Genomic DNA, 13,121 nt, shown 5'->3' with positions numbered 1-13,121 from the left:
TGAGTACTCCTGTAATAAGATATGAGTATTGGATTAAACTCACGCTCATCTGAATCACTTCATGGATTTTATCACGAGTGATTGTGAGACGATAATATCTTATATTCTTGAAAGAAGACATGTGAGTTGTAGTTTACAAATCGGTTGCACATTGACATATGTAAACGCACCAGTAACTTGGTGTTATAAAACATATTGTTGTGTGTGATTTGATGAGTAAGTCCAAGCAAACATTTGAGTCGAAGTTTATCCATTCCTTTTACCCAATGTGGATAAAAGTGATATCTGTGGGCCCCTCGATGATTTAGTGATGACAACCCTTCATCCGAATCATATATATATATATATATATATATATATATATATATATATATATATATATATATATACACACACACACGTAACAAAATAGTAGAGTTTTAATTATAATAAAAAATATTACAATGCAAAATTTTAAAAACACCAAGCAACCAAAATAAAAATAACATAGAAAAATACCGTACATTCAAAAAATAATCCTAAAATTACATAAATTAAAAATTCCATAAAAACATAATAGAAAGATAAATGTCCCATTAAGATGAAAACTAAGTTTGAATGTTGTATAAAGACAATTATCGATAAAATAATCATGTACTAAAAATTCATGTGCAGCTTGTTAATCTCAATTGGCAACCGTTCTTGCATTACTAACATTCGTACGATCTTTATTGGCTAGGTTTTGTACAACATTACAGAATATTGCAATAAACTCCCCATCATCCGAATCATAATTTTTTTTAAAATATTCATCGTTGTAATGTTAAAAAGTATAAAAGACAGTGATATTTATGTTTGAAAGTGGTATGATATACATAGAGGTGTGGTAAGTTATCATTATTATTTATAAGAAACTAGTTGTTCCACATTAAATGGAGGAGGTTGGTTCTGATTGGGCATGGTCATTCGTCGTCTAAACCACCGGGGTGGTGTTCACCATCTTGGTCGTTGCCACCTGGACGACCACGAGCCTCCGTGATGAGTACTCCACAAGGCCTAAGTGAGACAAGACCAACCACATTCATAACACCTAGTGCCCATACAACTTAGGCCAAGTAGCTAACATAAATTATTTATCATTGTCAAATCAAAATATCTAAGTCAAATTATGCTTCAAATACATGACACCCACATTGAAAATATATAAATCAACGCAGGAAAAGAAGGGATTTGATGAAGTTGATAATCAAATTTTCTGCTCTTCCTTTGGCTTGAATGCACCGGATGCCATTTTATCATATGCAAAGCACCCCTTCAGTTCCTAGAGAGGTGAATGAGGTCTCTTTTCTCTAATTCTCGTTCTTCGTTTTTTACTTATATATATGAAGTCTGCGAAATACCTTAAGAAGCATCATTACCATTTAATCAAGTTTTCCTCCACATGCGAATTCCCAAGAATGCTACTGCCAAACCTAGAAAGCTACCGCATTTCACCGTGTCCAATGTATATATCCTGCAACATACATAACAACAAAGTGCAAAAAGTTTCCATATTAAACAACCAAAGGTTAACAAAACTAGTAAAATATAAACTAAAAACATGTATTAACCAGCATTTTTCTTTAATTATATGTATATAACATTGATATATAAGAGTTAAGACTAACCTCCTATCAAAAGGAGAAGAAGATGGCTCCTGGTCATGGTCATTGTATGCACTATTTTCTTCACACATAGTTGTATCTTCTCCAATAACATATTTTCCCTTCCTTTTCTTGTTTTCCATATCCTGAGTTGTATCATTGCTGCTTTGGCTTTCTAACCACAATTCCAGAGGTGAATGAGCACCAATGCTGAGCTCATCATGATCAGTTTCCTCCACATGATTCTCCACCTGAAGAGCCTTGGTTATGTTGCTGCTCTCTGAACCCACATAGCTAAAGAAACCATCTACCACTGGTCTACTTTGCAGCTTCTCCACAAATGTTGGCACAGTAGTTTCACCACTCTTAGAAACTAGAAGACCCGCTTCGAGTTGACTGAAAATGGAAGTCCAGATATGTATATAAATAAGTCAAACAAATACAAGCAAACTAAATACTTAGTTTAGAAGGGTCAAAATAACAATAAACCACTTGAAAATCTACAACATTGGAAGTCTAACCTTGTTTCGAATGCAAAAGAAGGTTGTTTCAGGTCATTGAATGCGGTGTTTGCTTCCTGTAGAGTTGTATCTTTTCCAGCACAGTGTTGTCCATCCACAAGAACAGTAGTAAATGTATTTAGACTGTTGCTGCCTTTCTTCAATTTACTTTTCCCTTTCTCTTTATTGATTTCCGCATCCTGGATGTTCATATTGCTGGTTTGTTTTTCTAGCATCAGTTCCATCGGTGGATGATCATTGCTATTCCCATCACCATTAAATGTATTTACACTGTTGCTAACTTTGTTCTTTATAATCCATTTCTCCACGTTCTTACCCTTCCCTTCCTTAAATTCAACATCCTTAGACTTCTCATTGCTGGTTTGTTTTTCTAGCATCAATAGTTTAAACGTACTTAAACTATTGCTACCTTTGTTCTTCTTAATCCACTTCCCCTTGTTCTTTCCCTTCCCTTTCTTGATTTCTGCATTCTGAGTGCTATCATCACTGGTTTTGTTTTCTAACATCGATTCCAGCAGTGATTGACCAACATTGCTGTGTTGATCATAAGCTTCCTCCACACATTTCTCCTCTGGAAGAGCCTCGATTGTGTTGCTGCTCTCTGAACCCACCTTTTTAACAACCTTCCATTCCCGACCAATGACAGATTGACTAGAGAAAGCCTCTACCATTCTCTTGCTACTTTGCAGCCTCTCCGCAGTTCTTTTTCCACTAGTAGAAACAGGAAGCTCCACTTCGGGTCGACTGCATATGATAGTCCACAAATCCATTGTATATAAATGAGTCAAAAGAACACAAATAAATACTATTTCAATATATATTCCAGTTTAAAGTGGTTTAAACATTAACAGACAACATAGCATTTTACAATATTGCAAGTCTAACCTCATATTAGATGCGTAAGAAGGCTGCTTCAGGTCACTGCATGAGCTGTTTCCTTCCCGTAGAGTTGTAAGGTCATCCCATGAGTTTTTTGCTTCAGATAGAGTTGTAAAGTCACCCCATGAGCTGTTTCCTTCCTGTAGAGTTGCAAGGTCATCCCATGAGTTTTTTGCTTCCGGAAGAGATGTAAGGTCACCCCATGAGTTGTTTCTTTCAAGTAGAGTTGTAAGGTCATCCCATGAGTTTTTTGCTTCAGGTGGAGTTGTACTTTCTCTGGCACAAGGTTGTTCATCCACTAAAACAGTAGCTAATGTATTTTGAGTGTTGCTACCTCTCTTCTTTTTACTCTTCTTCCTTCTGCTATTTCCCATCCTTGTTTTGTTTCCTGAATCCTGAGTGTTACCGTTGCTGCTTTGACTTTCTACCTCCAATTCCACCAGTGAATGATCACCGATGCTATGTTCATCGCTAGTTTCCTCAACATGATTCTCCTCTCGAAGAGCCTCACTTGTTGTTGTTGCTGCTTTGTCTTTCTGGGGATTAAGTTTAGTTTCACCTGGGAACAATACACTCATTATCTCCATTCTAGACCTCCTAAGGTCCACAAATATTGCACATGGAGCATGGACTCTTGGAGTTGCATTTCCCGAACTCACAATTAGAAGAGGATCTTCTATGCTTGCGAATGCTTCTGCAACCATATCTGGATTTAAATTCAAGTTACAACCGTTCCTTCTCCTTAGAAGATCACCTACAAACTTCTTGGGAAGCAAATAAGCAATGTTGTTCCACCCCAACAGCAAATCAATTACTACTTGGGAACAATCTAATAACTGCAAAGAAATTAAAGAAACTATCATAACCAACTTCAACGCTATCAGTGGATGGTAATAACTGGCAACAATGTTAGATCGTCCAATCCATGATATGGTTTCCTCTTTCTTGTAGAGAATGTGCTGAACCATTCCAACAAGAAAGTGTGCGATATCCTTTGAAAATATCTGTTTTGTAGCTGGAGTAGACATCGTGTGAAAATGAGTATACCATTCAACAAAAGAAGATTTTGTCGTAAAAAAGACTCCTGATGAGAAAGATGCCATGAAAAGAAGACGATCCACAAGATACACAAAACTGTGAGGTGACATGTATCCGGGAAACCACCAGTAGGCTCTATAAGTATCTTCCAGAGCATTCTGGAGTGTTGGAGCAACATAAACCTCATTGAAGCCATCTACCGAAAAATTCTCAGCAAATGACTTCCATAAGGGATTCCATTGAAGACCCCTAATAATCTTCTCCTTAACTGCAACAGATTTTTTGGAACTAAGACATATCATCATCACTCTCCCAGTTGTCCAATAGGTGAGGTCACTTTCGATGTTGAGGTGCTGAAGAATAACTTCCTCTAGCAAGTTGAGCGAAAGATCACTCTCCCTTAAGGCAATCAAGTTCCTAGAGACTGATTTTCGCCAGTCTAATGGAAACACATAGTCAAAATAAGTCATAGAGTTTCCAAGAAAAACTTGCAAAATTTTCATATGATGATCTGTGAGGTTGAGATACTGACAGTCTAAAAGAAACTTGGAAACCTCAAAAACGTGAAGAGATGTGCTTTGATGAAATGCACAACCCTTTAGATTCAAATTAAAGAGCGATTGAAGAGTTTCAAGCACCTTAATACCCACAGAAAGTAAATCTGACTGCCAATATGAACGGATAGCAAGCCCTAACTGCTTGCCATCTAAAGTTAGAATTTCTCCATCCCTATGAAACCCCTTGTCATTACTAACATTTCTTACCCAATCAAAATCCTTGTTGACTAACAAGTAAACAATGTTTCCTTTTACATATTGTTTCCTCACACCAAAATAATTTAAACAGAAATCAACATGACCCTCATGCTCATTTGGTTCTGCATTCTCAAGTCCTCCAAGACTCTGGAAGATATCCATGACATTGTCCTTCCAGAGATTGAAATAAAAAACCAGAGTTGTAACAGAAACTTGATTCTGAGAGATCATGTTCTCTACATACTTAATAATATCAGTGGGTAACTCATCCTCCCAGTCATACTTTGATATATTCAACTGGAGATGAGCATCCAAAATCTTTCTAATCGATAAGAATACTCCCCTCAGACTCTTGTGTTGCTGGGAAGCATGCAAATGCTTCTTCAGCTCAGACAAGCAGCTCTGGTGATTAGAGAGTACTTTAACCTCACTACAAACAAAACTAAAAAAACTATCCGAATCCATTTTTGCAAGTAGCTTTGCTTTCTTACAAAGTGATTTCTTCTGAGCAAATGGGATCAATGGCCAACCTTTGTTTCCAGTTCCCCATAAAGAGTTAGAGAACACATACCAAAGTATGAGCAATGTTGCTTCCTCAAAATGAGCAGCCTTCTCCAAAAGGTCAGCCTCTTTCAGGACATCACCCCATGACCCTGCAAGCTCAGCAGCATCAAGGAAATGTCCTGATTCTTCTTCCAACAACATAAGATCATTAAGGCAGCCTAACCACCTCAAGAAAACACGTTTTGATTCCATAGAAGAAAAAGCTCTGACAAATTTCATCATGGAGTTACTGTCTTTGCGCTCGTAGTAACTAAGAGCACAACTCTCCAGAAAATCTTTCTCAATTTGTTCTATTTCTTTACTTCGAACATGAACATGCTCTTTCCAATATTCTATATACTGGAAACCTGTATCAAAAACTTCCCCTTTTCTGCAAACTGACAGACAGTTAGAAAACTGATCTCCCTTGGCATAAGCTTCTGCTGCATCACTATAACATCCTGCTAACAAGAAACACTCTGCCGCTGCATTAATGTCACCACACTTATCCAAATAAAATTTTCCTGTACAAAAAAAAACAGAATTAGATGATAGAAATTTACTACAAAGATAAACGCAACAAAATAAAATGAAGTTGCTAGACTTTCAAGCCGAATTACATCCTTTTTTTTTATCTAATGACAATAGCTAAAACCTAGATACTAAGTTTTTCTGGGTATCATTGTTATTCTAATCATAAAGTTTAGATAATCAAAGTACTGTCGATTAACCACATTTCAGATCCAAGTTTTGTCCCAAAAAATCAATTGAAATGCTCTCCTTTTCCATTCTTTATAACTTTATCAACGAGTAAAATTTGATAAACAATAAAACAAGGACACGGTTATGTTTTATCTTTTCATGTGCTTGAATACTTTAGACAGGCATTTATAATGATGAAAAGAAGTTACCAGCTCTTTCATGGTCTCCCAAATCAGAATAACAAGTAGCTGCTAGCTCCAGTTTCCCAATGGACTCGAACATTTCACCTGCTTCTCTAAGATAACATGAAGCAGCTTTGGGATTCGTTTCACGCATCTTGTCAGCAGATGCTCTGAATTCAGAAGCCTTGGCCATTGTCTCCCACATCGAATCGCCAGCTTTTTCGAAGCACATTGTAGCCATCACAAAAACATTCTCATAGAAAAGCTGAAAAACATATGGAGGTAGTCAGAGCATGTCAAATTAACATAACAGAATACGACACACAAACATAAATCAGCACCCTTTCAGACTATAAATACAAAAAGAACAGAGGAAACTCATAGCAATAACTGATAAACATCCACCTTTTTACCACGCTCCAGCCACTCCTGAGGGCTGCTTGCACATCCCATTGTTTGTGCTACTGAATCATTCAGCTTCCTTACTTTAACAAGGCACCTCCCTTTCCAGTAATCGAACATTGGCTTGCATAGCTCCTCATTCTTCTCACATATCCAAAGCCTTTGCCTCGTCCTAGTTATAGCAACATACAACTGTTTCAATTCAGAACACAATACATTATGTCTTGAATCCTTGAAGCTCGGGAATGAATGAGGAAGTTCCTCAGTAAGCCAATCTTGTTCCTTCATGTATCCATATATAACACTCCACTGGTCTTTCAAAGGGGATGACCCAAAAAAGTTGTAGAGCAACACATCCTAAAAATAAGAAGATGTGAGACATCAAGAAGAAAAAAAAAATTCAAAATCACAAAGGATATGATTAAGGAAACTCTGATATTAAGCTGGATTTAAAGTCCTTATAAATGTTAAAGTGTGACAGAAATGATAAGAGATACTGACCTGAAACTCAAGACCCTTGCACTCTTCTATGGTCAAAACAAGAGCACGTTTTCCAACATATTCGCAAATTTCAGTCTTCGAATAACTATCACGTACCAATATCACCTGTTCAGCACCAAAGCCAACAAATCCTTTACTTGTTCTTGTGCCACCAAGGATTTTCACAATAGCGTTTTTATCATTGCCAGAATTGAGCAAAACAGGAGCCTCCCCATAAAAAAGTGTTGTCTCAGGCTCCAAAATGTCAACTGAGTGAGCAAAGTAACAGTATAGAATGTCAATGACACTCTGAGCTAACTTGAGCACACCAGCATGAGTTCTGGAGTTCTGTTTCAGTTGAAAGATCTCAAACATATCAACTTTCTCTTGTTTTCCAGATGTTCGGGTTCCTAAAAACTCGGTATAGAGCATAATTCGTATATCTTCAAGCCTAAAATCAATCCCTCTTGCAATGTTTTGCACAATATCACACGCAAAACTAAAGCCCTCGTCAACATTTTGGCAAATATATTTGAAAAGAGAAATTTGCCTCATACTAAGATCTTGCACTTCGTCAATGTAAATAAAGTCCATTTGGTCACCTTCATAACTCTTGTATTTAAGTCGACGATGAAGATCATTTACTAAATCTCCCAGATCAAATTCCCTACGTTCAGTTTTCATCTTTTCATAGGCTTGAAAGAGGGTGTTAACAGTCTCTCTTTCGTATTTTGTTAAAGTGGATGCACAACCTTCGGACGATAAAGAGTAGCCTTCATAAGTCAGTTTCCCATCAGGGATTTCTCCTGCATGCAAGCCTCCTTTTATATGATAAACTATTTCGGTGAACACTCTTGAAGGATCAAGCTTCTTTTTTAAATTCGAATCAAAGTGGGGCCAATAAAGCAAACAAAATCTGTCAAATGTAACGTTTCTTGATCTTATGAAAGTTTGCAATGCAACAGATCTTGAACTTATAAGGTTACCATGAGAGTCTTCTCTTGCTTCATGAAATCTTTCAAAGAACGAATCACCCAATGTTCCATCCAACATCATTAGAAACTTATTAAATGTTATAACAAGAGGATAACTTTTCTCAGGGACATCAACAAACGTGTCTGGCACATCGGATTCTGATGTAACATCTGCATCATCAAGATTAATCTCTCTTGATGAATTCCCATCACATGAAACACTGCCATATACATCAATGCTTGCAAGTCAGAAAAAGACCATAGAAGATCCCCATGTATAAAGAATCAAAGACACATAAACTAAGTAAAAGAAACAAGCATTTGCACACCTTTTAAGTTGGGAAACATGTTGCTTCACCACATAGCATGATTTTTGGTCAACTGTCACAAAAAGCTGTCGCAAAACAGTCGGTTTGCTTTCTTCATGATCATCAACAACTTTGCCATTTCTGACTTGGCTGCTCTCTCCTTCAGAAGCAGAGCAAAAAGACTGCTCATTTTGTAACAACTTCATTGTCAATATAGTGGTTTTTCCAGTTCCTAATCGTCCAATTATGAATGAACTTTTGGAACATAAAAATGCATCCATCTGTTCATCAGAGAGTTGCATGGGTAGATCAATTTCTCTACCAAAACGCAAATGGTTCACCATCCCAGGTGATAAGGTGTAGAACTTCATATGCAACTGGATGATATTTTGGGATGCTGCCCAACTCTTAGGAATTTCCAAGTTCCTGAACAATTAAATTCAATATGACAACATGAAGTCCAAGGAACTAAGCATGCATAATGAGATGACAACTTAAAGATTTAGAAAAGTGCAAATGAGCATACCCCTCCAAATGTTTCATTGTGCAACGATTCATATGATCATTTGTGTATGTAGCAAAAATGCTGTCAAGTTCTTTTCTCAAATTTGGAATCTCCTTCAAAGGTAGTATATCCCAGATCCTTAAAACCTGTATGTACTTGAACTCCTTGATGATATCAATTGTGCAAACAGCATGGAGCCCTTCAACCTTGTATATTTTCAAAATCTTTAAGTCAGTGTTTCCATCATTGGGCCGCCATCCACCAGAGAGTTTCTGTAGAAAATCTACAACTACATTCTTCATGCGAGAATCCATCAGTTTTCCAAACGATTTTCTGAAATTATCGCTGAAGAGAATCTGATGGCATAAATTGCAAAAAAGTATATGAAGAACAAAAACATGATAATACATAATAACATATTTAAGGAAAAAGTAATCATGTTGTATATGGAAGTCAAGTTAAGATACAATACCTTCCATTTGACATGTTTAAGAAGTAAGCTATTCCCCTTGACCATATCATTAAGAGGTTCTAGCCCTTTCTTTGCATCTATTATTATCTTCTTCAAGCATTTATCAGCATCAGCATCAAACAAACAGCGACGATTCCTCGCATCAAACACTAAATCTTTCCATATCGAGTCACTACGAGCCAGGGTTCTTTCGTTTCCCAATATCCAGAGACAATGCCTAGATAGAAACGGAAGAGAAGACATACAAAATTAGATGTAGTTATAAAAAAGGAAAGCTATCTATAAAGATCAATAGTTAAGAAAGTCAAAGAATCCCACCGTGCTCTGGTCAAGGCAACATTAGTCCTTTGAGGACTAGACATGAATCCAACATTCCCATGGCTATTTGATCTTACAGTAGATAAAATTATAATGTCTTCTTCTCCACCTTGAAACCCATCAATTGACTTTACAGTTACTGAAAATCCATCACGTTTCTCATACTTGTAACGAAGTTTCTCTTCAATCGATACAACTTGTGCAGCATAAGGAGATACAACACCAACGCTAACCTTTTTCTTGGACTGTTGCCATTCTATAAACATGATCACGAGATTTCAGTAAGGGATCTTCGACCATTAGTTATAGATGTTACAAGAAAAAGATTAGAGAAACTTGGATGTCACAAGTAGTATACCTTTATAAAGTTTCTGCACTATCTTGATCACAATAGATACCTCAACCATGTTTCTTTTGCTCCCGACATCATCGCCTTCTTCTCTTCCACCAACAATATTTATAAATGAATACGAACCAAACATCGGCCCTGAAAGATATTGCCTTCCATAGCTTTTACATGTCACATTTTCTGCATCGAGAATTTTCTTATGATAAAACTCCCTATTTGGGAAGGAACTTATTGTAGGATGCATTCTGTATTGAACATTCAGTAGATGCTTCGAATGACCCAACAAACTCAATCTTTCAAATAAGCTTCTTCCCAAGCCACATTCACTAGAAACCTGTCCACAAACATTGACTCCATCTAAGTATAACTTAAAAGTATAATTTAGAATAAAATACAAAATTTTGACAAACATATATAAAAATTAATATAGGCTTACACTGCTTTTAACCGTTGCAGGTAACTGGCACTCATCTCCAATGAGAATAGCATGTCTCATTCCAGGAATTTGAAGGGGAATGATGGCTTCAGACTCTTTCATCTGAGCAGCTTCATCTATAACCAGTAACTTCAAAGGTTCGATTTTGAATTTCTGCAACTTATAGGAAGTAGAAGTTGTGCAGAATATAAGAGAAGCTCTTTCATAAAAAAACCGTGTTATTGCATCTCTGGAACCATTTGGAAGCTTGAGTCCTCCAAGAGATGTCTGCAGAGTTTTTAAAAGAGAAAGGGACATGATTCTGACAGAATTGATCGATGACATGTGTCCTGAGTTAACAAAATCATCTTCCAAAGGTTTAGAAACGAAAAGGTGCTCAAGTTCATCCGAAACCAGATTCTTTTTAGACAACAACGATTCCAAAGAGCTTAAATTATCCAAAAGTGTGACCATAGCTTGAAAATTTTCTTGCTTCATGAAACTTCTTGGGATATGAGTACAGAATGTGATAATGCACCTTTTGAGTGGTTGTACAAAAGAACTGAATCGTTCTCGCACAAACTCCATGAAGGATTTGACTTTCAAGTTGTTGGTTTTACTTTTGTTTTCATCTGTAACCTGTTTTTCTTTTATCGATTCATTTTCCACAAAAACATGATATTGAGAAACACAATCTTCAAGTAAATCAATCATAGATTTTATACAATGCTTCCAACCAGACAGAGATCCAAGGCACTCTGTAAGCCTCTCAATCCGATGCTCCAGATAGATTTCTTCAATGTTTGTACCAACTTTTAACCTCTCCTTGTTGCCAAACAATAGCAAATCTCCAATGGAACAAAAGGAATCACCACTTGCAGTTATAATTTTAGATGATTCCTTTACCAAGCTTAGAACACGTGAAGCTACTGCTACTATGGCAACATTAGTTGGAGCACATGTAAGTGTCCTGCACTTCATTTGCAAGAAGATAAAGAGCATCACACTTACTGTCATCGTTTTCCCTGTTCCAGGGGGTCCCCATATTTGTTCCACAGAGGATTTATGGCAACATTCCATTTTACCAATCGAAGCCATAATAGCCGCTTTCTGGGATTCATTCAGTTTAGAAACAAGACTTTGATCGAATCTTTGGACAGAACTATTGCAACCTAATGAACACATATCACACTTCTCGTTAACCTGTAACAGCACATCCATGATAAACAATGATGATAAGACTTGAGAAAAGAAGATTCTGTTCAACTATATAAGAGTATAACTTCAAACAAGTTCTTACCACTGAATCAGGGTAAAGAATCTCTTTGATAATATCAAGATTCGCATGCTTGTGCAATGAATTCCAGATTCTTTTCTGGGTTGTTATATTCATCAAGAAAATAACAGACATCCCATCATGGAGTTCAATTTTTTGTGATGCAGTGACTTTAAACTGTACGGGTGTACCACTATCATCATCCTCTGTGTTATTTACTAATAAAAAAGCCCATGTACTACCCACACTCTGCAAATCAGGAACAGATCCGGGTTCCCCATTTGTTAAAATAAGCAGATCACCAGGTAAAGTCCTGTAATATTCTTTTGGGCGTTCACTGTTTCTCCAATTACCAACAGTAACATCATACATCATTTTCTCTTTACCTTTGGCCATCCTAAATGAAGAAACTTCACCACGTGGAGCTCTATCCATCATATTTACACTTGAAGCCAGTTCAGTACGTGTTTCCTCAAGCAAAGGATACACAAAAGAACGAAAGTAGTGTTCTTCAGACTGGAAAGTAAGTGGTATTTTCTCCACCTGCAAATGATGCATCAAGTCACAGGAAAGAGTTATGATAAACAATCCAGCCCAGAATGGGGGGAAAAAAAGTTGACTTTGAGGTCAATGGGTTATAAAGTTTTCAAAAAAATTATGTGATCTCTGTGACTCTTGGATATATACGTCAAATCGATAACAGACTTCATAATTATAAATATGAATAGACCAATGTTTCAGTTCAATTTTGTGATAAGATCTCCATAATGTTGACTGATTGAAAAAATAGACCAGTGGTTTCCTAAACAAAGGGCTATTCTGAAAAAACTACAGTTTTAAAAAAATAAGAAGCAAGAAAGTTACAAGCATTATGTATGAAAGGCTTCATATGATCAAGAATGAGTTTACATACAAAGTTAAAGAAGAATCAAAACAAGAAAAGACTTTAGGAACTGCAAAAAGAAAGAAACGATCAAGTGTGTAAAAGAAAAACCTGATGTTCATAAAGGTTGTCATTGAGAATGTCGTCAAGAGACCATGAAAAGATCAACTGTGCAAAGTCGTGATCTTGGCTCTGGGAAGATCCTTTTTTCTTCCCAAAAGAACCCCCTTTCATCATCGCCTTCTACTACTTATCAGAAACCAAAGTGAGGATCTAAACTCGAATCAGATGAAACTGGGTTTTCATGTTCTTGTTCTTGTTTTGTCGTTTAGATATATTATCTTAATGTCTAAGGAAGTGATCGTGGGAAGAGATTCAGTAGCAGAGTCAAGATTCGACGATTGCTTTTCCAAAGCTTCTCCGTATATTAAAGGCAAAATCAACAGTTGCGGGATTTTAAACAAAAGCAGAGGAATCAAGATACTAAAACCGCTCGG

At 36.7% G+C, this 13,121-nt stretch overlaps 1 protein-coding gene across 1 annotated transcript; it reads right to left on the bottom strand.

The window, feature by feature from the left end:
• Positions 1-800: 800 nt before the first annotated feature.
• Positions 801-13,121, bottom strand: LOC145132980 (uncharacterized). Its single transcript, XM_079067937.1, has 15 exons — positions 12,736-13,121; positions 11,766-12,284; positions 10,487-11,668; positions 10,060-10,384; positions 9,702-9,957; positions 9,384-9,600; positions 8,933-9,267; positions 8,428-8,832; positions 7,146-8,319; positions 6,648-7,001; positions 6,270-6,507; positions 3,029-5,882; positions 2,144-2,887; positions 1,647-2,018; positions 801-1,492 (listed from the first exon to the last, which is right to left on the bottom strand). Exons 1-15 carry the CDS (start codon positions 12,859-12,861, stop codon positions 1,405-1,407), a joined length of 9,189 nt encoding a protein of 3,062 aa, XP_078924063.1. The 5' UTR covers positions 12,862-13,121; the 3' UTR covers positions 801-1,404.

This window comes from Lactuca virosa, chromosome 8 (assembly GCF_052849685.1).
Source record: "Lactuca virosa cultivar CGN04683 chromosome 8, Lactuca_virosa_CGN04683_v6, whole genome shotgun sequence".
In the NCBI taxonomy this organism is placed as follows: domain Eukaryota; kingdom Viridiplantae; phylum Streptophyta; class Magnoliopsida; order Asterales; family Asteraceae; genus Lactuca; species Lactuca virosa.
This window is presented reverse-complemented; position numbering and strand designations above follow the sequence as displayed.

Excerpts from the sequence above, each read along its gene's own strand:
- LOC145132980 (XM_079067937.1), bottom strand. The coding sequence starts at position 12,861 with ATGATGAAAGGGGGTTCTTTTGGGAAGAAAAAAGGATCTTCCCAGAGC. Across the intron at positions 9,958-10,059 it reads AGTGCAGAAACTTTATAAAG|AATGGCAACAGTCCAAGAAA; the intron begins GTATACTACTTG and ends TCATGTTTATAG. Across the intron at positions 1,493-1,646 it reads TCTTCTCCTTTTGATAGGAG|GATATATACATTGGACACGG; the intron begins GTTAGTCTTAAC and ends TGTATGTTGCAG.